General features: G+C 33.5%; 1 protein-coding gene and 1 non-coding gene across 2 annotated transcripts in view; one reads left to right on the top strand and one right to left on the bottom strand.

Moving 5' to 3' along the window:
• The window catches only part of OGFOD3 (2-oxoglutarate and iron dependent oxygenase domain containing 3), an 83,772-nt gene extending 58,704 nt beyond the window's left edge, over positions 1-25,068 (top strand). Inside the window, exons 11-15 of the mRNA XM_074225214.1 lie at positions 5,333-5,397; positions 6,411-6,467; positions 14,778-14,931; positions 18,640-18,763; positions 23,833-25,068. Coding sequence (XP_074081315.1) covers positions 5,333-5,397; positions 6,411-6,467; positions 14,778-14,931; positions 18,640-18,763; positions 23,833-23,969 — 537 coding nt within the window. The 3' untranslated portion in view covers positions 23,970-25,068. The remainder of the gene's footprint in view (positions 1-5,332; positions 5,398-6,410; positions 6,468-14,777; positions 14,932-18,639; positions 18,764-23,832) is intronic.
• On the bottom strand, positions 9,347-9,495 carry LOC141515809 (U12 minor spliceosomal RNA). Its single transcript, XR_012476546.1, has one exon. It is a non-coding gene; the product is annotated as a U12 minor spliceosomal RNA (small nuclear RNA).
• Positions 25,069-25,313: the final 245 nt, after the last annotated feature.

Here is a 25,313-nt window from a genome sequence, read left to right on the forward strand (position 1 = left end):
TTTTTTTAAAAAAATATTTATTTAAGGCAGTGGGGTTAAGTGACTTGCTCAGGGTCACACAGCTAGGTAATTATTCAGTGTCTGAACTGGATTTGAACTCAGGTTCTTCTGACTCCAGGACTGGTGCTTTATCCACTGTGCCACCTAGTTGCCCCCATATATTTTTAATAACATCTTTTATCCTGCTTCCTCAATTTCTTATTTTTTTTTTTGATGTTGCAGTCTGTTCACTCACTTACATTGCATCTCTTCAATGACTTCTGAGTAATGAGACTTTTGTTCATTGTAGTTATACAATAACTGGCATAAAAAAACCCTAAAATTCTAACCATTTCTTCCCTCTAGGAGAAAATAAAAGTCCTTTCTTTTTGACAAAATTTAAGCTTTTTTCATTTTTTTCCCTTGTCTTTTTCATGTACTATACTATCTATATTAACAACTTGATTATTTACTTTCTAAGGGACCACTTCTTCCATTTTTTTTGTATCCTTCCTTTTCTTACACTCAGCATTCCTTTATTGCATTCTGTAAATAGTGAAAGAACAAATGTTGTTGACAGTTGGTAAAGTGGTGATATATGTAGAGATTTTTGAGATATTTGGATGAAAGGTTTAAGGGATTATAGGGAATTATATGATATGTATTTTGTTTTAATAAATTATATTTTCTGTTATTTTTGTTGTTTTTCAGTCTTGTTTGACATCGTGTGAAAACTTTTTGGGAGTTTGTTGGCAAAGATACATTCTCCATCTCATTTTACAGATGCAAAAATGGAGGCAAATGGGGTTAAGTGATGTGCCCAGTGTCACAGAGTTAGTATGTATTTAAGGTTGGATTTGAACTCAGGTCTTTCTGACTTCAGACCCAACACTGTCCACTGTGCTACCGCTGCCATTAAGTCTTGTTGTTCAGTCATTTTTCAGTTACATTCCATCCTTTGGGGTGTTCTTGGCAGAAATACTAGTGGTTTACCATATTTTCAATTGTTCAAAGTCAATTCTTTTTTTCTGTGGATGATGTTGCACTGCATGATCAGTAGGGTCTCTTCTTTCAAGGACACATGCAATGGAGAATTACAAAATCTAAAAGTCAAAATGGTCTTTAAGTAGTTAACTTATACATGAAAGCAATCCCCTTCATAATATCCTGATAAGATGTTATCTTTACTGAAGAACTGTAATGAGGGAAAAACCTACCATCCCTTTTTTTGGAGAGTTCTATTTATTAGTTGTTGTTTTTTTTCTGATAGCCAGCCCAAGTTTATATTTTTGTATCTCTCTTATATTGCTACTACATTCTGACCTCAGGGGCTAAAGCTAAATGGAACAATCTGCATTTGAACCTATTTGAATCTTTATTCTCCAGGTTAAAGATGCTAAGTTCCTTTACTTGATCCTCAGTTTTTTATGATTTTCGTTCTTTTTCACACAAATCCATTTTCTTCTTAAATTGTGGTTCTTAGAACTGAACATAATACATTAGGGGAAATTTGAAGAAGAAAATCAGGTGAACTTTACCCACAGTATCATCTTCATCTACTAGTTAAGTAGAGAATCCTGTTTAAAAAAAATAACGATGTGAGTTTGGCATGTTTAGTAGCATCAATATCTATCAGGGACTCCACCTTCTATCATGTCATCTTAAGCCAATAAAACAGAACTTAATTGACAGGATGGGAAGGAAGCCATGATGTGTCTTTCTGATAATCTCTGCCTGTGAATATGAATTTCTGATCACCTTAGATATTGAACATACAGGGTAAGTGTCCTTCAGAGTTGGTGCATACCAAAGACCAAGTTACCCCACTTGCTCTTTTTTATCATTTTTTTCTTATAATTACCTCTTGGATCTTATTATTTTTATATGGAAAGACTATTGATTTTGTGGGTTTATTTTGGATCCTGCCACTTTGGTAAAACTATTTAAAATTTTTTTTTACTTATTTAAGGCAATAGGGTTAAGTGACTTACCCAAGGTCACACAGCTAAGCCATTACTAAATATCTGGGGTCTGATTTGAACTCAGGTCCTCCTGACTCCAGGGATGGTTCTCTATCTACTGAGCTACCTACCTGCTCCCTGCTAAAACTATTGATTGTATCTAATTGGTATCTTTGGTAGTTTTCTAAAATGTCATGTAGGAATAAATGTACAATCAAATAGGAATAGTTTTATTTCCTCTTTATTTTTTACATCTTTAGTTTTTTGTCCTTGCTAGTAGCATTTGTAGAATTATTTCAAATAATACTGGGGAAGACATTTTTACTACTATATTTATTGAGAAAGTTTCTGGGATATTTGTTTTTGGCTTTTGATGGATAGTTTTTATGATAATAAAAAAAGATCCTTCTTTAAGAAGTCTTTGGTTTGGAGAGTTTTTTCCTTAGCATAATTTTTATATTTATTGAGATAATCATGTGGTTTTAGGTATTTTTATTTTTAATAAGATTATGTTGATTGTTTTCCTAATATTAAATCATATATAAGTTCAGCTTGATCATAATGAACAATTTCCTGTACTATAGTCTGTATAATAGGATTTTGTTTAGTTTTTTAATACAGTGATATTGCTGATATAGCTTTGTTTTATCCTTCCCAGGAATTAGGACAGTATCTCATATAAGAATCTAGTGAGGGGCGGCTAGGTGACACAGTGGATAGAGCACTGGCCTTGGAGTCAGGAATACCTGAGTTCAAATCTGGCCTCAGACACTTAATAATTACCTAGCTGTGTGGCCTTGGGCAAGCCACTTAACCCCATTGCCTTGAAAAATCTAAAAAGAAAAAAAAAGAATCTGGTGAAATGCTTTTTTTCTTAAGAATGATTTTAAACCATTTGAGAGTATCTTACCATGTGGTTCTTTGAATTCTTGGAAATCTACAGTATCCTCCACCTTATCAGGTGTTAATATAGATTTCTTTGATTTGAAATATTTGGTTATATATTAATATTCTTTTACCTGATCTCCAGCTATTCTCTTCTGACAGCAATATCATCCCTTTTTTTTTGTTTTTTGTTTTGTTTTGCTGATGTTCAAGTTCTTTAATTGAATTTTCTTCCTCTTGAGATTTTTGGTAATTTTAGTCTTTTCCATTTTCCTATCGCACCAGTGGTATTTTACAATGTTTCTCGGTACTTCTTTTCTGTAATTGTGGTTTTACTTTGTTCATTTTTTGAGTTAATTTGATTTCCCTCTCACAAATTTTCCTAGTCTTTTCAAAAATAATTTTATTAGATTTTTTTAGATTCCATTTAATTGTATTTCTCCTAATTTCCAGTATTTCCACTCTCTTTTTTATGTTTATTTGTTTTCTGATTTAAAAATTTTCATATTCATTTCTATTAAATCTCTTTTTTTACTATATGTCTAATTTTCCCCTCTGAAGACTTTTTCTATGTCTCAGAAATTTTTATATGTTCTTATTATCATGATCTTTCACATAGTTGTTGTTTCTATGTTATTTCCTTTGACCCACCCATTCCTTATGATTTTGTTATTAAGTCTCTATTTAATTCTATGTCTTTTGCTTGTACTCTTGGTTCTGTGAAGAATGGGTTTAGTATTTCGGTTTTTAAATGTTTGTTATTCCTCTGTGTTTCAGCTTGTGATTTATTTTTATTAAGGTGAATGTAATACTCAGAAATATGTATATTCCTTAGTGGTCATGTTCATGAGATAGCATAAATCTTTCACCTCTATTTCTCTCTCTCTCTCTCTCTCTCTCCTCTTTTCTGCTCTTTTCCCCCATGAGTGTCCACAAAGACAGGAGTGGATTTTGTGGGACATAAGAATTTCTTCATGTTCTATACTGACCTTAGGCCTCTCCTTTGGGCCATATCCCCAGAAGTGAAAAGTTATTTTATATCAAACAAACAAAAAAGGTATCATTTATGATTAGCTCCTTTTTTGTAAAGTATTAAGGTACTCCTTTGATGAAGTAATCCTCTCTGACCTCATGTATTAAAACTAATTTAATTTTGGCAAAAACACAAAATATTTTGAGAAGTGTGAATGACTGAAAGTATTACTATCTGAGTTTTTGTAAATTTTTGACATTGAATTTTTACATAATAATTTCAGTTTCTGATCATTGCAGAAATGTTTGTGAAAGTTTTTTTGAGAAAACAAAATGGTTTTCATATATCCTTAGACTAAGAGAAAAAGTAGAAAATATCATTTTTCTACAAATATATTAGTATCAAGAAAGTTTTTATGAATTTTTAAAATTCAGTTTGATTTCATTTTTATTTCCACATTCTCTCCTTCCCCTCACCCTTTCCCACTCCCACCAAGAAAAACCTAATATAAATATTCAGTAATGAAATACAACTTTTCAAATTAACTATGCTCCATAATAAAAAATAACAAGAAAAATAAGAGAAAAAAATAGACTTCAAAATACACTTTGAGATCATTTATTTGTGTTCTTTATCTGGAAATAGATAGCATATTAAAATTGTAGTGGGTCATTGTGTTCATCAGAGTTACTGTCTTTTAAAGCTGATCATCTTTATTTTTTGTTGTGTTTGTAAATTATTCTCTTGCTTCTGTTCACTTCATTTTATTTCTGTTCATATAAGTCTTCCAAGGTTTTTTTGAAACCAACTCAATCATAATTTTTTTATGAAACAATATTATTCCATCACATTCATATACCATTGACTTGTTAACCATTCATTCCCCAATTGATAGGTATCTCTTCCATTCTTAATTCTTTACCACCTCAAACAAAAGCTGCTCTATTATTTTTGTACACATGGATGTTTTCCCTCTTTCTTCAATCTTTTTGGACTAGTTTATAGCTCCACCCACAATGCAGTAATGTATCTATTTTTCCATATCCTTATCAGCAGTTTTTAATGAATTTTTAATAAGAGAAATGTAAGCCATAAATACAGAATTGGTTTTAGGGTTATAAAGTTTTGGATTGAATTGTTTTCCTATTACTTGAACTTTGAAAAGGGAAGATAATTTAGAATAAAAATAGGAATGATATTTGTATAGCAGTTTATTCACAGTCTCTTATACAACTTATAGCCTTTATATCTACTTTCATAAACTGTGCTCTACCATTTCTCTAGAAGATTTCTATAATATATTGAAAACTATAGGAAATACTAATTAGGAAGGAAAGGAAAAATAACTAATGTTAAATTAAGGAAAATACTGAAAAAGTAAATGAATAAGTATATACATCAAATCATAAAAAGTAATTATTTTCTTATGCAAACAAGATAGTTGCACTACCTATATACCTCAGTTGAATCAACAGATTATTTTTTCTGCTGTTTCATTACTAAGTTTTCATTTCATTCTCATTTTTTTTCCTAGGCTTCCATCTTAGACTTACATTCTGGAGCACTTTCTTTTGGAAAGCATTTTGTAAATCTGTACAGGTAATAATAAAACATCTCTAGCCTACCAATGTTATATCATGGGAGTATATGAAATTAAAATAACTTTTGTGGTATTTCTTTCCAGTGTTTCTAGACATAGACCTCTTTATTAAGATTGAATCTTATTTTCATTAATTTGGAAAATTCATAGCCTATTAATTTCATTTATAAGCTTTCTTAAGGTTGATAGAGTACTAGATCTGGAGTAGTATAATAATCTGAGAATTTTTTAAACTGCTTTGAAGAATTGAAAAACAATTAAGAGTTGGGTTTTTTACCTCAAATAATTTATAATCTCCTTGAGGAGGCAGTATGTGTATGTGTAATATTAGGGAGCAATTAACAGTGGTAGTTATAATTCTAGTTCACAGACAGGAAGGCTTGATGTGGTTGGAATGGTTGAGAGTGGCTTCTTGGAAATATATCTTCATCTGGACCTTGAAGAATGGGTAGGATGGATGGGGAAAAAAAGGAAGGTATCCTAGATAAATTTGCACTGTTTAGTTTTCAGTTGAGTGAACTGTCAGTAGTAAAATTCAGGAATCCATAGAATCATGGATTTAGGTTTAGAAGGAACCTCAGTGAAGCCCTTGTCCAATCCCCTGTTTTACAAGTCTGGGGAGTTAAGTTCCTTGGACAAGGTCCTTTAGTCGAATAGGGAGGATCTGGATTCAGATCCTCCCAGTGTTCTTTTTATTCTGCCAAACTGATTCATTCCATCTCCTTTCATAAACTGAAATGCCTTTGCTTTTGTTGAGTGAGGGAACCTATATTTATTTTTCTCAATCCTGATGAGTGCTGTTTTGCCTAGTATAAATTTTATGTTCTTTTTGAAGGTCTTTTTTTTTTTTGGTCCCCACACTAAAAAACTTTAATTTCTTTTCAAAGGACAAATTAGTTTTTAGGAATTTTCTTTTGCCACATTAATTAGATAAATGATTGAGGAAAAGGTGATTTTAAAAGATAAAATTGTGTAACATATCTTTTTGTTAAGATATTTTTGTTTTTTACAGATACTTTGGGGCAAAAATACAAGATATCTTTTCAGAAGAGGATTTTCAGTTATACCGGTAAAATAATTTAAAGAAGTCAAAACAATCCATTCTTGAATTTATTAATATTAGACTACAGAAAAATCTTCTTTTTAAATGTTCAAACTATCTGCATTGGATTATTCAAGAAATACGGCATGTGCTTTTAAATACATATTTTTTGGTGGATGATTAACCATGATCAAGTATAAGATGATTTCTTTGTGATCTTGGGAAAAAAAAGTCCTGACTGCTAAATGTAGATTTGCAGTAGAGTACACTGAGGAGATTGGAAATTGATTCAGAGAAAATGGAATATAATAGTGACAACTCATACATTATCTAAATTTCTTGACTACCTCTAATGATCTACTTTATCCAGCAACTTAAGAAATAGAATTATATATTTTATTTTTGGAAATACATACTTATAAGACTCAGCTGTGAATGTGAATGATTTCTGTGAGATCAAACACACACACACAGACACACACACACACGTACACATGTACACACGTACACCCTAACTTTAAAATTTTAAGTTTGGCATTAATATTTTTAACACTGATAAAGTGAGATAGATGAATATGAATAATCATCTTAGATTTTAGATGTTTCTATTTTTGAATCTCAGAGTAGGTAATGTAATTCAGATTTCATATGTTTTTGACTTTTATTGTATTAGATATATAAGATCAGTCTTAAAATCTATTCAGTTAATGAATTGAATCCATTATTTCTGAAATATTGGTATCCCATGATTTCTTCAGTAATTCTACCATGTATTGTTCATGATCTAGTATAGCAGTTCCCACTAGGTTCCGTATAATGATAGTTGTGGTTGTAAGAGGAAATTCTGACATTTGTATTATTCCCCCTGTAAAATTTAGTGTATTTATCAAAAATGCTTCTTATGTGGGACAAAATGTGTAAAAGTAGATATGGGGGGGGGGGTGGCTAGGTGGCTCAGTGGATAGAGCACGGGCCCTGGAGTCAAGGAGTATCTAAGTTCAAATCAGGCCTCAGACACTTAATAATGACCTAGCTGTGTGACCTTGGGCAAGCCACTTAACCCCATTTGCCTTGCAAAAACCTAAAAAAAAAATGAAAAAGAAAGAAAGTAGTTATGGAGGCCCCACCCTGCATTAAGGACTTTACAGATATTATCTCATTTGATCTTCAAAACAGCCCTGTCATGTGAATGTTGTTATTATCCCCATTTTAAGTTAAGCAAATAGTTGAGACAAACAGACTTTTAAGTGACTTGCTCAGGATCACCAAGCTATTAATTGTCTGAGACTGGTTTTGAAACCTAGGTCTTCCTGACTGCAGGACCAGTCTATTCCTTCAAAATTTCTTCTGTCCTTAACTAAAGGGAATTACATATTCCTAGCTTCTTGAGATTTTGTAGTATACTTCATGCCCCTAAGATATAACCAAACATTAGTCTATTTTTTTTTATTTATTGGCCAGAGTTTTTGGTGTGAATATCCAAACTGTGACTATTTTGGGGTATTAAAGTATTAAAGTAGTCAAACTACTTTTTTTAATCTTAATTAAAGATTTAGTCTTTTAGTCTTACTTTTAGTCCATTTAGTTTAAATGGAAAATGAAAACAAACATTCCCCTTAAAATCTACATATTTTAAGTTTTTAAAATCATTGAAATTAAAATAATTGTAGAAAATAATATTCATACATACTCTACAGATTATGTACCATAAATAACACCTTTATAACAATAGTTATTGGGGTTTGGGGGAAAGGCAATCTGGGTTAAGTTACTTGCCCAGGATCAGTTAGTTAAGTGTCAGAGACCCTCCTCCAGGATTGTGTTCTATCTACTAATATCACCTAGGTGTCTCTAGGTTTAGCCATTTGGTGAACTTCTAATAATGTAATCTTGCTTATATTACTGGTTATCATCCTAAATAACTATATAATGTATGTTTTTAAAAAACATTTGTGTTGTATTGATATTGTGCTTCTAGTTTTGTATGTTACAGTAACAGCATTGCCAGGAACATCTTTTTTATAAATGGATTTTTTCCAGTTTTGGGAAGGTTATTTCCTTCAGATACAAACACTGAAATATAATTAATGGACCAGCATTAATTAGAGTGTATAATTAATGGATGCAAACAATTCTACAGTACTTCTTATATATTGCTATCCTAATTGATTTCCAGAAAAAATTCATCCAATTTCATAGTCACCAGCAGTATATATTCAAACTTCTTTCTTCTCATCCTTTTAATACTAGGTCTTATAATTTGTTTTTATTTATGCTAATTTACTAAGTACCTATAGGTACCTTAGACTTTACGAGCTACAGTTTCATATGTAAAATGGGTATAATAATACCTATAAGAGATACCTCTTTTATGTGAAATAACAACTCATTTTACCTTTCCTTTCCATTTCTGTCCATTGCAACTGTTCAAACTTTAAAGGATTTTATATCTATCTATCTATCTATCTATCTATAGGTGGGTTTTTTTTTGCAAGGCAATGGGGTTAAGTGACTTACCCAAGGCCTCACAGCTAGGTTATTAAGTGTCTGAGGCTGGATTTGAACTCAGGTACTCCTGAATCCAGGGCTGGTGCTCTATCCACTGTGTCACCTAGCCACCCCACTGCACCACCTAGCCACCCTTTAAAGGATTTTAAATCTAAATATTTTATTTGTTTTTCCAACTACATACAATGGTAATTCTTACCAATCATTTTTTGCAAGGTTTTGTATTTTATAATTTTTCTCTTTCCCTCCCCCCTCCCCCTGACAGAAAGCAATCTATTATAGACTTTACATTTTTATTTTTTGTGGGTTAAGCTTTTATATTGATGGGGAAACTCACAACAGAGGCATGGCTTTGGCACTTCGCATCCCAACCCAAAGTTTTCCATTGAGTCTTTAAAGGGGCAGATTGCTACATCCAGGCATCTTGCTAAAGTAGGAGTCAACTTAGGGGCAACCTGTTACCACTCAAAAATTCTTCTCACGTGCATAGCGAGGATTTGCATGTCAGCTTGAATTGTCATTTTCCTTACTCATAAGTTTAAAGCATAAGGTTTTACATTTGTAATCATGCTAAACATAGATCAATCTTGAATGTATTGTGAGAGACACCATCAGCTCTGTCTCTGGTCTGGATCACATTCTTTATCATATGTCCATCAGAGACATTTCTTTAGTATTCCCACAGTTGCTATTACTAGCTGTATTTCCCTCCATCTTATTCCCCCATCCCCATTTATTCTATTTTCTCTCTCCTTTCACCCTGTCCCTCCTCAAAAGTGAGTTGTATTTGACTACCATCTCCCACACTTTCCTCTCTCCATTCCCTTGTCGTCTTTCTCCCATCCCTTCTCAAATGAGTGTGTTTGTTATTTCCTTTATGAGCCATTTCTGATGAGATACTTCTATTATGTGAAATAACTTAACCCATTCTACCTCTCCTTTTCCTTTCTCCCAGGACATTCCTTTTTCATTTACTGACTACATCTTTATATTATGCCTTCATATTCAGCTCCCACCTGTGCCTATTAAATTCCTCATAATTTGCCCTTTCTGGTCTACTCTCTTTATGCTTCACCTGAGTCCTGTACTTGGAGATCAAACTTTCTGTTCAACTCTGGCTATTTCAATAGGAAAGTCTGAAAGTCCCTTGTTTTGTTGCAAGTTCATCTTTTCCCTTGAAAGATGTTCAGGTTAGCTGGGTAGTTGATTCTTGGCTGTAATCCAAGTTTTTTTGCCTTCTGGAATACCATATTCTAAGCAGTACAAGACCTTAATACATTAAGCTACTAAATCTTGTGTAATTCTGACTGTGGTTCCACGATATTTGTATTATTTCTTTTTTGGCTGCTTGTAGTATTTTTCTCCTTGACTTGGGAGTTCTGGAATTTGGCTTTGATATTCCTGGAAGTTTTTATTTTGGGATCTCTTTCAGGAGCTGATTAGTAAATTCCCTCAATTTCTATTTCACCCTCTGTTTCTAGGATATCTGGGCAAATTTCCTGGATTATTTCTTGAAATGAAGTCTAGGCTCTTTTGCTGATCATGATTTTCAGGTAGCCCAATAATTTTTAAATTATCTCTTCTGAATCTGTTTTCCAGATCAGTTGTTTTTCCACTAAGAAGTTTCACATTTTCTTCTGGTTTTTCATTCTTCTGGTTTTATTTTATTGTTTTCTTGATTTCTTACAAAATCATCAGCTTCCCTTTGAAGGAATTATATACATTTAAATGAATTATTTTCTTAAGAGAGCTTTTGTATCTCCTTTTCAATCTAACCAATTCTACTTTTTAAAGCATTTTTCTCCTCATTGACCTTTTGAACTGCTCTTTCCATTTGATCCAAACTGGCTTTTAAGTTGTTATTTTCTTCAGTATTTCTTTGTATCCTTCATTAAGCTGTTGAATTGGTTTTCATGATTTTTCCACATCACTCTCATTTCTCTTTCCAATTTTTTTCTCTACCTCCCCCATTTGATTTTCAAAATCTTATTTGAGCTTTTCCATAGCCTGAGACCAATTCCTATTTTTCTTGGAGGCTTTAGATACAGAAACTTTGACTTTGTTATCTTCTGAGTTTATATTTTGGTCCTCCGTGGGACCAAAGTAATTGTCTCTGCTTGAGTTTTTTTCCTTCTGTTGTTTGCTCATTTCCCTACTTATGATTTGATTTTAAGTCTTTGTTAAGTGGGGCTCTGCTCCCACGATGGAGGATGCATTGTCCCAAGTTTTTGAGGGTTTTTACAGATGTTTTCAGGGACACCCCTCTTGGGACCTTAATTCTTTCAAGGTTTTATGAGAGTCTCTGACTGCTCTCCTGGCCTGTGGTCTGGTCCTTGGATGACCACAAACACTCTGCTCTGCCTTGGAATCATGAGGACGGTCCCTGTTCTACTATGGCAGTAAAGCTCCTTTTCCTGAGATTGGGGGCCCCCAGACTGTGACCTGGATCTGAGTATGGACAAAGCAATAGAATCCTGCCTCAGAGATAGCAAAGAAACCTCATAATCTCCCTCAATCCCCTTATCATCCATGGACTGAGCACTCTGGAAGCAGCTGCCTGGTGGCTCATTGCCAGTTGGCTTGCCAGCCCTGCTCTTGGGCCCCTGGGGCCAGGGCTGCACTGAGGTCTGTGCTGACCTGGGCTCTGTGCTCACTCTGGTGAGTTTTTCCACAGTTTTTCCGCTAACTTTCCAGATTGTCCTTGGCAGTCCCTGGACTGAGAGGTAATTGCCACTGCTAGTATGGACCCAGGAGCCCCCAGGAACCCAGGCACCCAGCAGGCTGTTCCTGGATGACAGGAGCTGCTTTGTTCAGCTGAGGCCTGGGCTGCACTGTGACCCTTTCTAACTCCAATATAACAGACCCTTCCCACAGATCTTCCAAGTTGTCTTGGGCTAGAATATTGTTTCACTCAGTCTTTTTGTGAGTTTTGCCAATCTAGAATTTGACTAAAGTCATTATTTAAAGGTGTTTGGAGTGGTCTTGGGGAGTGCTTGTGGGAGTTCCTACCTTTACTCTGCCATCTTGGCTCTGCCCTACTTTAAATAATTAAATAAACAATGAATATAAAATATTTCACAAAATTTAAAGCATTATATGAATGTCAGTTTTTATCATATTCTAGATATTTAAAATCTAATTTCTTATACTACTAGAGGGATTTTATAGTCTTTCAATCTCTGCTTTTATTAGAAAATAATTTTATCAGTGCATTGTACTCCAAATGCCATGCATTATCAATGGTGGGTATATCACAAAGCATAACCTGTTATATTGCAGAAAAGCTAATGGTGGAAAGTATTTAGCGGATGAATTTAGGGATTAAAGTTTTATGCTGTTACTTCATCAGGTCATTTTCTTGTTGAAACTCTTGGGGTTGTGGTTCATAGAGACAGGTATAACTGCTTTTTCTCCGACATAGTTCCCCCTCTTTTAGGGGAGTTTTTGAGAGTCAGCAAGAACAGGACAAAATATCCAGCCTTCAATCTTATGAACCACATGATCCATCTATCCATCTCACATTTTTATAAATGTGATATTGATAATCAATGTATTGATAATGCACTATGACCCAGTGTTTGTCATATCTAAAATGCTTATTAAATGTTCATTGACTAAATACCAGGAAGTTACAAATGGTGATGATATATAAAACCAGAATGATTTTCTGACTTAAAGTCCCCAGAATAATCAATAGCTTGATCCATAATAAATATAATATAGTCCTTCAAGACTGCCTCCCCCTAGTACCTTGGACATAGTAGGTGTTTATTATGTTTGTTGAATTAACTAGTTAACTACTTTTTTGCTATAGAGGAATTTGCAATAAACCTTTCTCAGGCAATCAGATATCCCTAAGTCAATTTCTTCCCCAATAACAATTAAAAAACATTAAGTTTCCTAAATCTCTGAAAGGATGCTTCTCAAAAGTCTCAACTCATAAGAACTTAAGAATTCTATATATCTGATGACATTGTTGCTTCACCTTCTGAGTTGTTGCAATTAAAAAGCAGAAATTTCAGAATAAAATAAGAATTTTCTGAATTATACTTTACCAAATCCCTTAAATGGAGTCTCTTTGTAAATAAAAATAAATATGCAGTACTGAGAAGAAGGAATATGTAGGTATTGAAACTTAACCTTGATCATATGAACTGGATTTGTGAAGTTTGTTTTTTATTCAGACAAGTATGATTTTTTTTGTGATGTATTACCTTGTTTATTTGATGTATGGTAGAACACTTTCTAGTATATAAAGATATTATTTGCAGTGAATTCAATTGGAAAATAGCCCAACTAATTTTTATCTAAATTTAATAGAATATTATGCTGCCATAAGAAATGACAAAAATGAAGAAGTAAAAGAAACATGAATTCAAATAGGATCTGGGCATCAAAGATTTAAATCTGGAAAGAACTTAAAGGGCATTATTTGCTTTCATAGGGATAAAAACAGAGGTCCTAAGAAGTTAGTTGACTCTTCCAAAGTGAAATAGGTGTTAAGTGACAGGGTCAGAAAGATGAAGTGATACAGAGTAAAATTCATTTAGGAAAATAATATACAAAGTGGCTTTAGCAGTACAAGCTGGAAAAGACAATACTGTACACTATATAGTTACACTGACCACGCTTGACTCTGAAGAAGGAATGAGAAAATGCAGTTCTCTCCTTTCTTTGCAGTGGTGAGAATCTATGAATGTGAAATATTATATGCATTTTATATATTGGTTGGTTTTGTTGAACTATACTTCCCCCTCTTTTAAAATCCTCGTAAACAAAACTCTGACCCAATGAATATTGCAGGGTAAATACATATTTTTTGTAATGTATATGGTGCTACAACCAAAGGGATTAATTAAAAATAAATACTGACTTTAAAAACATGGTTACGTTATTATTAATAGCATAGGTACATTGTTATTAAAAGCACTTTTATGTACATTATTTAATTGTTTCTCACAGCAAGTTTCTATACTTTACTCATATGGAAATTGAGATTCAGAAATTGTCATCTACTTAAAATCAAATAGTTTATGTAGAAGAAGATCCCAGTCTGGAATCCTATTCTATTTACTCTGAGACTGGTATTCTTTATATTGTACCATACCACTTTGTTACATCGCTTTTTTCCTATGGGGGAAAATTAGATTCCATTCATATAATTTTGATTTCTAGCACAATTTCTTAAAGATTTTATTTATTTTGAGTTTTACAATTTCCCCCCATAATCTTACTTCCCTCCCCCCACCCCCCCACAGAAGGCAATTTGCCATTGTTTCCATGGTATACATTGATCCATATTGAATGTGATGAGAGAGAAATTATATCCTTAAGGAAGAAACAAAGTGTAAGAGATAGCAAGATCAGACAATAAGATATTTGTTTTTTTTTTTCTTCTAAATTACTTGGTCTTTGTTCAAACTCCAGTTCTTTCTCTGGATACAGATGATATTCTCCATTGCAGACAGCCCCAAATTGTCCCTGATGGAATGTTATAGCACATTTTCCAGGAATATAACATGATTTAAATCAGTGTTTAGTATACATTGTGTGCCTGTTAACATTATATTACATTATACAAAAGTAACATTATGAATAGAACACTAGCCACAGGATCATGAAAACTTGAAATACTGATTTTGAATTTTGGTAAATCATTTATTCTTTCAGTGTCCCAAGTGAATATCAAAGATCTACAGTGGTATAGGGACTTTCTTTACTAGGACTTCCTACGCTGATGAAATTATTTGTTGGGAGTCATGTTAAAGATAATAAATTTTTACTTTGAATGTGGAATTTGTTTTTAAATTGAGTGGGTTTTTTTTATAGTGATGTGAGGCAAAAAATTCAACACACAATTGGTCAAGCTTTTGATATCAACATTTCATCTATGTATCTGACAAAGCCTACTTTCTTCTCCCGGATAAATAGTACAGAGGCCAAGACAACTCATGATGAATATTGGCATCCTCATATTGATAAGGTGAGAGTGTGTGTGTATGTGTATGTGTGATATTTTCATGTATTCCCTTTGAAAAGTCATATTAAACATAGAACTTAATGTAGAAAGATACTTAGATATTTTATGAAATAGATTAAGACAGGATTTTATTGTCAGTGAACAAACTCCTTTAATGTGATTGTTAATTCGTTTTTTTATATGTCATTTCTTAATATTTCAGAATTTTATCTCCCACGATTTAGGAATTTATTCTAGTTTCTTGTATTAGCAAAAGGAGCAAATAGGGCTTAATCATTTATGAAATATGTGTTGAATATAGCAATATATACATACTGCTGAATTAGGTTGTTTGGTATATACAAAGAAGTACTGGTAAGAAATCATGCCTGACCTTGGAATTTTTGTTCCACTTTGGGCGATAAGACATATAAACTGGAAAGCAAATAATAATAAATTTAAGTAACAGTAAATGAGTAAATAAATGAATGTGTTCCTATAAGTCAATACTTAGATTCTGTAGAATTACAGAAATTCTAGAGTTGGAGTGGCCATGAGGGATGCTTTTAAAAGCATGTCTGCATGTTCATTCATCCAATATCTGAAGATCTTGTTATACCCAGTCTCTCAAATAAAAGGTGGAGGACCTGTTTGAAGACAGAGGAGTGACTAAGGATGACAATAGATGCAGAGCATTGTGGTCCATCAGCTCATTTGTATGTAAATTGTTCTCAGAATTTTGAAGGTTATAATTGGGAAACCATAAATCAAATAACATGAGTATGGGAAGTTTACACATGCTATATAAGGATTGCTGGGGTCATATTTATCAGAAAAGTGGAGCTTTTGAGTTTCCCTTTATAAATTGGGGATGAATCACTATTTATGAGGAGGTACTGATTTAAGGCATTAGAAAATATAAGCTATCAGCAGGAGAAACTAAAGGAGAAGAAGGAATGACCAAATAAATAATAGAAGCAGGGGAAAAACCTGAACATCAGTAAAAGAAAGCCCAGGAGGCAACAGGAGAAGCAGTTTATAGGAGAAAACATGCTGACAGAGCCTGAAGTAACTGAGAAAGCTGTAGCTGGAAGAGACTGAATACTGATGCTGTGGGGAGAGCTGCTTGCGTTTATTGATCCCTGATGCCATCTCTAGCCTGAGAGGAGATAAACTTTAGGGGTTCCATTGCTTTGTTATTCAGTCGTTTCTGTTGTATCAGAGTCTTTGTGGTCTATTTTAGGGTTTTCTTGGAAAATTTATTGGAATGCTTTGCCATTTCCTTCTCAAGTTCCTTGTGCTATCCACTTTGAGAAAGAGAAATGGAGAGGTGGCTTTGTGTTGGCCTTACTGTGAGAATAGATTTACCTTTTGGGGGAACTGATTGGATTAAACAGAATTTCAAGCACTTGAAGATCTGGAGAAGGAAAAGTTATATAGTTCTGTTGCCTTTACAACTTGAGAAGCACCCTAGAAGAGCTCACATCTCACCAAGGTGACCCTTACGATTTTTAGAGTCTTTGAGTTATAGCTTAATGTTTGTGGTCATGACTGTGGCTTCCTCCCTTCTGAGAAAAATCACTAGATCTGCTTCTAGTATGAGGGCAGGTTGAAATAACTATGTCTAGTGAGAGGGAAAGAGGGTGGGGGTACCACTGCTCAAGTGGATGGTCCAGTCTCATATCCTGACTAAATAACATCTTTACTTAGAGAAAGAGAATCCAACGACAGAAATCAGACCAACTTTTGAAAATTTCTTTGAGTCAAGCCATTCCCACTCAGAATTTTCAGTATTTCCAAACAAAGAAGCAAAATTCTACAGTAAGATAAAATATTATTCAGAGGTTCAAGTCACACATCTATTCTTCAAACAGAACTTTCAGTACTTTTTTTTTTAGGGTTTTTTACAAGGCAAATGGGGTTAAGTGCCAAGGCCACACAGCTAGGTAATTATTAAGTGTCTGAGGCTGGATTTTGAACTCAGGTATTCCTGACTTCAGGGCTGGTGCTCTATCCACTGAGCCACCTAACTGCCCCTCAGTATATTTTAAAGACACATTTTCTTAACACTAATCAAGCTTTAACTATATCCTCTAAGGACCTTCTTTTTAACTTATCAAAGGAAGATTCAAGATATGCTTCTTAGTTAAATTAATATAAGGAACTCTTAGTTTAATAAATTTTAGAGCAGATTACTTAAACTACTCAAGTGTCTCCCTTTAGAAACTGAGACTTTGATAAGAATGAAGAGTTTATACTTCCTTACTCTCTTCTCTGCATTGTCTTGTATTCATGCTGTATGATGTCAAGTTTGTCCTTTATCCTCAAAGAAGACCAAGACAACAGGGAAGTGATGCATGTGAATTAATTTTGAGTGAGGGGGTGCTGTGTTAAGTATTTTCCAGAGCCATCTAGTGGCCAGATATGAATCAGAATGACTGAGATGGTCCTGCAAATTTGTCTGCATGTTCATTCATCCAATTTCTGAAGATCTTGTTATACTCAGTCTCTCAAATAAAAGGTGGAGGACCTGTTTGAAGGCAGAGGAGTGACTAAGGATGACAATAGATGCAGAGCATTGTGGTCCATCAGCTCATTTGTGTGTAAATTGTTCTCAGAATTTTGAAGGTTATAATTGGGAAACCATAAATCAAATAACATGAGTATGGGACTTTACACATGGTATATAAGGACTGCTAGGGTCATATTTATCAGAAAAGTGGAGCTTTTGAGTTTCCCTTTATAAATTATGGATGAATGGAAACAAATAGCAATCAGAGTCAAGTTACTTAACCCAAAGTCACACAGCTAATAAGTATCAAATGCCTGAGGTCAAATTTGAACTCAGGTCCTCTTGACTCAAAGGCTGGTGCTCTTTCCACTGTATCACCATAGTATGTTCTATACCTACTATATATTTCTTTTGTACCTACTTTCCAAACACCCTCTTCAACTGTATTGGTTAGATCCCCAGAGGGTGGTGGGTACTCTGGGGTTATGTTTGATCTTGAGGAGCTTCATAAGCCCTCACTGGGAAATTTCTTTCCATGATTATCCTTTGATATTAATCAGATAGATTTAATTAACTTTTAGTTAGTGATATTTACTAATGTCATAAAAACAGTTAGCACAAAATATGTCCTTAGAACTCAGCACCCTCCTCTCTCACAAATATAAAAAAGAGTCCAGGAAAAAGTGACCTCAAGCTTACAGAGCCTTTGTATAGCTCATGGTGTTTTCATTGTACAAAGTCCTCTCCTCACTCAGACCCAGTGTCACGTCTCTTCTGGGCACCCTGTGGAGTCTTGGATCTTATTTCTTCAGCATTCCCTGGCTCTTGCTACTGTTCCAGAGATGCTATCAGAATGCCATTGTGAAGTCCAAAATCTTCTAAATCCCTCCAGGCTCATCAGGTCTTTCTTAAGTAAAAAGAAGGAGGTGAAGAATGAAGCCAAGATACATCCATTGTCTCTCTGTCCCAATAAATTATTGGTTAACCTAATTCCTTAAGGCCAAAACTTATGTTTGTGCCTAATTAGGAGAAAACTTGGAAGGTTTACATATAGTTATTACAAGTCAAAACTGCTAGTGAAGGACTCCTTTTGTTTTGGAGATATCTTTTGCAGTCAGGACCAATCAGAAATGAAAAATCTTACATATGACTTTTGAGATTTCATTTCCACTGATAAACTGCAAATGGTCTGATTCTATTTACTTTTCTTTGGTTTATAGATAACATATGGTTCCTTTGATTATACTTCATTGCTGTATCTCTCAGATTATATGGAAGACTTTGGTGGAGGACGGTTTGTGTTTATGGAAGAAGGTCTCAACAAGACTGTGGAACCCAGAGCTGGTTGGTTTTTTTTTTAAACTTATATGATATAAGACGAGTTTTGAATTTATATTGAACTTTTAAGAAGGAGACTAGATGGGTAATCTCTTCCCTTTCTTCCCCTTTTTAATATATAGAGAAGGATGCTTCATAAACTTGCATCATCACATTCTCATTTTTTTGATATTACACATTGTTGTAAATGTTTATGGTTGCCTGTATGAAAGTGAAATGAAGTTACTAATCAAATCACACAAATTCTTGAAATTGCAAGAATTAAATATCTAAATATTAAGTACTCACTATATTTTGCAGGTATAGAAATTGTTCTTTTAATATTACTGATTTTTGCATCTCCTTCCAGATTGACTGTTAATCTTTAATATTTGTATTCCCAATCAGTTGTTCCTCTTTGTTTCTTTGACTCTGAATTCAAGATTTTCTTTTCCTTTTGTATAATTATATCTGCTCTACAGGCCATAAATTCTGCTGTCACCGTTTTTATTCCTTTCTTGAATCTTCTGCTATAGTTCCATGCTCTCTTGGAAATATCTAGAATCCTCTTCCTCATGAGGTATTGATTTATTTTCCTTTTTTTATTCACAGGTATCTGCAGTTACTTTGATGATCTGAAGTCCATCTTTGTAATTAATATTTTCCCTGTTGTTTTGTCTGTTAGTGCTCAAGGGGAAGAGAAGATGATACACATTTATTACTAAGCACTTTAAAAATATTATTTCATTTGATCCTCACAGCAAATCTGGAAGATAAATATTATTATCTCCATTTTACAGTTGAAGAAACTGAGGCACACAAAGAATAAGTGCTTTGCCAAGGATTGTACAGCTAATAACACATTATAAAACTTAACAAAGAAAAATCAGAGAAGAGCAATTCCTTAATTATTTCATTATTGCTGTTATTGTGCACAGTGATTTCTTGGTTTTATCCAAGAATTTGCAACAATCCATATAAATCTTGCTGTGTTTTTCTTTTTTTTTCTTTTTCTTTTTCTTTAGTTTTTACAAGGTAATGGGGTTAAGTGGCTTGCCCAATGCTCACACAGCTAGGTAATTATTAAGTGTCTCAGGCCGGATTTGAACTCAGGTACTTCTGACTCCAGGGCCGGTGCTCTATCCACTGCACCACCTAGCTGCCCCCATTTTCTGCTTTAAAAGTTCTTTTCTTCATTGAACTTTCGTATTTCCTTTTCTATTTGGTCAAATCTACTTTTTAAGGAATTCTCTTCAGTGGATTTTTGTGCCTTTTTTACCAGTTCTATTTTTTTTAGGTATATATTCTTCAATAAGTTTTGTGCTTTTTTGTGCCTTAACCAGTCTCTTAATTTTCTTTTCATATTTTTCTTGCATCATTCTGATTTCTTTTCCTAATTTTTCCTCTGCCACACTTAACTATTGTAGAAATTCTTGTACAGTTTGGATTTAATTAACATTTTTTTTTGAAGCCTTGCAAATAACTATCTTCATGTTGTCTTCTGAGTTTATGTCTTGGTTTTCACTGCCACTATAATAACTTTTTAACAGATAACTTTTTTTTTGATTTTTATTTTTCCTAGTGTTTCTTGACTTTGAATTTTGTTTTGACTTCTTTTCTAAAACAATAAATGTTTCTTGTAATGTTTCCTGTTTTCTACCTCATCACTGATTTTCCTAGTATGTGTACCATCTCCCCTGTCCCCCCTCCCGAAAACTATCCTGTTTAGCAAGTAGTATGTTTTAAAGACAAAAAAGTAAAACAAAAAGAAGAAAAAAATCAACACTATTGCTTACATGTGCAACCCCAATAGCTCTCCCACCTTTATGAAGTTTGGTTGGGCTTACCCTCTAAATATCTCATCATTTGAGTTGTGCTTAATCTTGATAATTTTGGTTTATACCATTGATGATTTCGTTTGTAACTTTTTTAATGTAACATTGAAAGTGTAAATTAATTTTGATTATATTTTCATTTTTCTTTATTTGTTTGATCTAGCCATAAGACCCAATTTTTTTTGAGCTATGCATGCTGTTCTTTATTTCTTTAAAGAGAACTTTGCAATTGACTATAAGTATCTTGTGTATAATTTGGTAGCTCTAGCTCTAGATACTTTATGTATTTTGTAGTCATTTGGAATGGGATTTCCCTTTCTATTATTACTTTTTGGATTTTCTTATTATATAAAAAATTCAGAAAACTTTTAAGGCTTTATTTTGTAACCTGCAATGACTATCTCAATCAGTGTCATTGCTGATTTCCCAGTATTTTCCATATATACCTTCTTACTACTAGCAAATAAAGACAGTTTTATCTCTTCTTTCCCTTTCTTCATTAAGAAAATGCCTATAATTTTCTTTCTCTCTTGACTTTTTCTGGTTTAGGTATCAATATCATATTTGTATCTTAAAAAGAATTTGGTAGAACTTTGCATATTTTTTCAATTAGTTTATGTAGTATTAGAATTAGTTGTTCTTTAAATGTTTGGTAGAATTTACTCATGAATCCATCTAACCCTGAGAATTTTTTTCTTAGTGAGCTCATTGATGTCATGTTCAATTTCTTTTTCTAAGATAGAGTTACTTAAGTATTCTATTTCCTCTTCTCTTAATATGGAAAATTTATATTTTTATGTATCCATTTCACTTAGATTATCATATTTATGGCATAAAACTGGGCAGAATAACTCATTATTATTTGAATTATTTCTTCATTTGTGATGAATTTGCTTTTCATTTTTTGATACTGGTAATTTTAATTTTTTTTATCAGTTTAAGAAATGATTTACCTTTTTAATTTTTTTCATAAAACCAGCGCCTAGTTTTATTAGTTCAGTAGTTTGCTTACTTTCAGGGTTTTTTTTTGGCAAGGCAGTGGGGTCAAGTGACTTGCCTAAGGTCACACTGCTAGGCAATTATTAAGTATCAGAGGCTGGATTTGAACTCAGGTCCTCCTGACTCCAAGGCCAGTGTTCTATCCATTGTACCACCATTTGTCTCCCTACTTTCAATTTGATCAGTCTCTCCTTTGATTTTTTTTAAGATTTCCAATTTAGTGTTTAATTAGGGATTATAATTTGTTCTTTTTCTAGTTTTTTTAGTTGCATGCCCAATTCATTGATCTATTTTTTTCTCTTATGTGTTTAGAGATATAAATTTCTCCCTAAGTTCTACTTGTCTCATTCTTGTCATTCTCATTAATGAAATTATTATTTCTATGGTTTGTTCTTTGACCTATTCATTCTTTAGGATTAGATTATTTACTTCTTCAGAGGACAGCTTATATAGTCTTGACTATGACTCCTTAGTATTTATTTGAACTCTTTTTTTGACTGTTTATTTCATATATATGTATATATACATATATATGTACACACATATACATACATACAGATACACACATATATGTATATGTATAAAACTATAGACTTTTGCTATGACATGGGAAGCTACTGGTTTTTTTTATATTAAAAGGGGTTTCTTTCATAAAGTAACTCATAGTTTCTATATTCACTATGCCATCTCATTCTAAGTTCTTGGCTATTTTCATTCATAATTTCTTGAAATATGATACCTTTGTCATGATTTTTAGGTTTTTCTGATAATTTTTTAATTATCTCTCTTTGATCTGTTTTCCAGGTTATTTTTTTTTATATGACAGTCTTGTATTTTCTTTTTTTTCCCAATCTTTTCAGAGACATGACTTGTCGCACTTAGTTGTTTGACTTGTCACACTTAGTTGTTGGTTTCTTTGGCATAGTCTGATTTTCATTTGTTGATATTTTCCAGTGTTGTATGGTGTCATTCTTCTTTGCCATTTTTTTCTTCCCTATTTCATTTAATATTTCTTGTTTCAATTATTTTAGGCATCCTTTTAGTCCTAGGGTCAGGATTTAGTTTTTCCTCTGAGACTTTAGACTTGTGAGTCCAAATTTAGTTCCACACATTTCTTAGTACAAGGTGTTTTCTCAAAATGTTAGATGTTTTTCCTGATTCGCTCATCTCAGCATCTTCTCTGTCTAGATTGTTGGGGTGGGAGACTGAAAGTTTTGCTAATAGCCTCCCTTTAGTCACAGGATTCCATGGATGCTCCCCAGGCCTTTTCCATTGCTGTTGGCTTCTGGGGTTGTCCCTTGTGAAGCTCCTATCGTTGAGTTTTAGGCATTATTCCAAGCTGGTTTTTGCATAGGGACTTTTTTCCACTGGGACCACTCTATCCATTGTGCATCCCTGACTTCAGGCCAAGTTGGACTTCTCTGCCTTGGAGCTGTTTCTAGTCATGTTTTTACCCATGGATTCTGAGTACCCCCCCGAGCTGGGTGGTAAAGTCTACAGGTTATTTTCCTTAATTCTTTTTTTTTTAGGGTTTTTTTTTTGCAAGGCAGTGGGGGTTAATGGCTTGCCCAAGCTGAGGCCAAATTTGAACTCAGGTACTCTTGACTCCAGGGCCAATGCTCTATCCACCTAACTGCCCCTTCCTTAATTCTTTTTAACTAGCGTATTTTAAAATTTTAACCATGGTGGTGTTTTTTTGTTTGTTTGTTTGTTTTTAGTTTTTGTAAGATAATGAGGTTAAGTGGCTTGCTCAAGGCCACACAGCTAGATAATTATTAAGTGTCTGAGGCTAGATTTGAATTCAGGTACTCCTGACTCCAGGGCCAGTCCTCTATCCACTGCGCCACCTAGCTGCCCCTACCATGATGTTTTGCAGGAGATCCAATTTTATCTAGATTCTAGAAAACTGCCATCTTCTTACAATCCCCCCAAAGTCTGGATGTTATCAAAGTATGGATGGTATCATTTTAGCCTTGTACTTTTTTCTCAAAAAAACGTTTTGTTCCTACTTTTTTCTCTGGGTTTGTTTCCTAGTTTTAATTCCTTAATTTGATTTTCTCATATTTAAAATTAAAGTATTTTGCCCTTTGCACATTAGCCCAATTTTAGTAATCTCCATTTCATGAAAATGAGTTATTTTTATGGTAACCTGAGTTTAGGAACTCAGTGACACAAATGACAACATTTTTCAAAAAGCCAATCATGCCTCAAGTGTTATCTGCATTTTCTTTATTAATGATACTTATTTTTTGTTTCTTTCAGGCCGAGTCTCCTTCTTTACCTCAGGCTCTGAAAATCTCCATCGGGTAGAAAAGGTCCATTGGGGTACCCGGTATGCAATCACCATCTCTTTCACCTGCAATCCTGACCATGGCATTGGTGACCCAGTGTTCCTTTAAGATAAGGGCCCAATGGATTCAAGGAAATGTTAGCAACTTTGTGGGGAACAACATTGGAGAATTACCACCAAACACACAAATTGGAAGCAATAAAGTGATAAATTTGAATAATAAAATTCCAAGACCATACTTAAAAGTATCATTTATTTACAATGAATTTTATTCTATAAATATTTAAATTTTTTAAAAATCAGTCTTTGAATTAGAAGAATAAAGAACTTTTTGAAAAACTATTTTTATTCATTTAAGAAATAGAGAAAAAATTCTAGTCTGAAAATACCTACCTTTGAATAAAATAACTGACTTTATTCCATATTTTGGGGAATGTATATAATATGACCTATATTTAGAAACATTCCCATTTGTGCATAATCAGACTGGTTTTTTAAGATGTCATAGTAAGATTTGGAAAATCATTTTAGGGCTATTCAAGATCAATTAAAATGTCAACACCATTTAACACATCCCTCATTCATATAAAACTAGTATTTAACCTTCTTGCAGAAAAAAATCAGTACAACAATTAAACTTTAGGGACCTTGTTATTGTTCCCAGAGAACCAATGACATCAAAGAGGGCTTGCCATTTAATTGGTTTTAAGTGAATCAAGGCTATACAGAGTTATCAGCCTCATTTTCTCCTCCAGAGTCATCTGAGTATAAGACATAGGTCAGAATGACTGGAGATAATGCCAGAAACAGTGGGTAGACCTTGGCTTTTTTAAGCTAAGGTCTTCCTCGGGTCTCAAATTGTCTAGGGAGAAACTTAGACTAACACCTCACACGCTATTCCAAGATAAGATTCAAATGGATACAGGATTTAGACATAAAAAAAAATAGTATAAGCAAACTAGAAGATCAAGAACTAGTTTACTTGTCAGATCTATGGAAGAGGAAGCAGTTTATGACTAAGGAAGAGATGGAGGACATCACTAAAAACTAGATGATTTCAATTACATTAAATTAAAAAGCTTTTGCACAGACAAAACCATTGTAACCAGGATTAAAAGAAATGTACTAAACTGGGAAACAATCTTTATAACTAATGTTTCTGACAAAGGACTCATTTCTAAAATATACAGATAACTGAGTCAAATTTATTTTTAAAAAAAGCCATTCCCCAATTGACAAATGGTCAAAGGATATGTAAAGGCAATTTACAGATGAGGAGATCAAAGCAATCCATAGTCCTGAAAAATTGCTCTAAATCAAATTGTCTAGGGAATTCTTCAGATTGGTGGTTTTTTTCCTACCTAATTCAAATTTGAGATGAAGTTTTACTGACTTTGGATGACCCCACATTTGAACTTCTAAATAAACACATTTCTACATATGGGCTAAAACA

Source organism: Macrotis lagotis, chromosome 2 (genome assembly GCF_037893015.1).
Source record: "Macrotis lagotis isolate mMagLag1 chromosome 2, bilby.v1.9.chrom.fasta, whole genome shotgun sequence".
NCBI classification, from domain to species: Eukaryota; Metazoa; Chordata; class Mammalia; order Peramelemorphia; family Peramelidae; genus Macrotis; species Macrotis lagotis.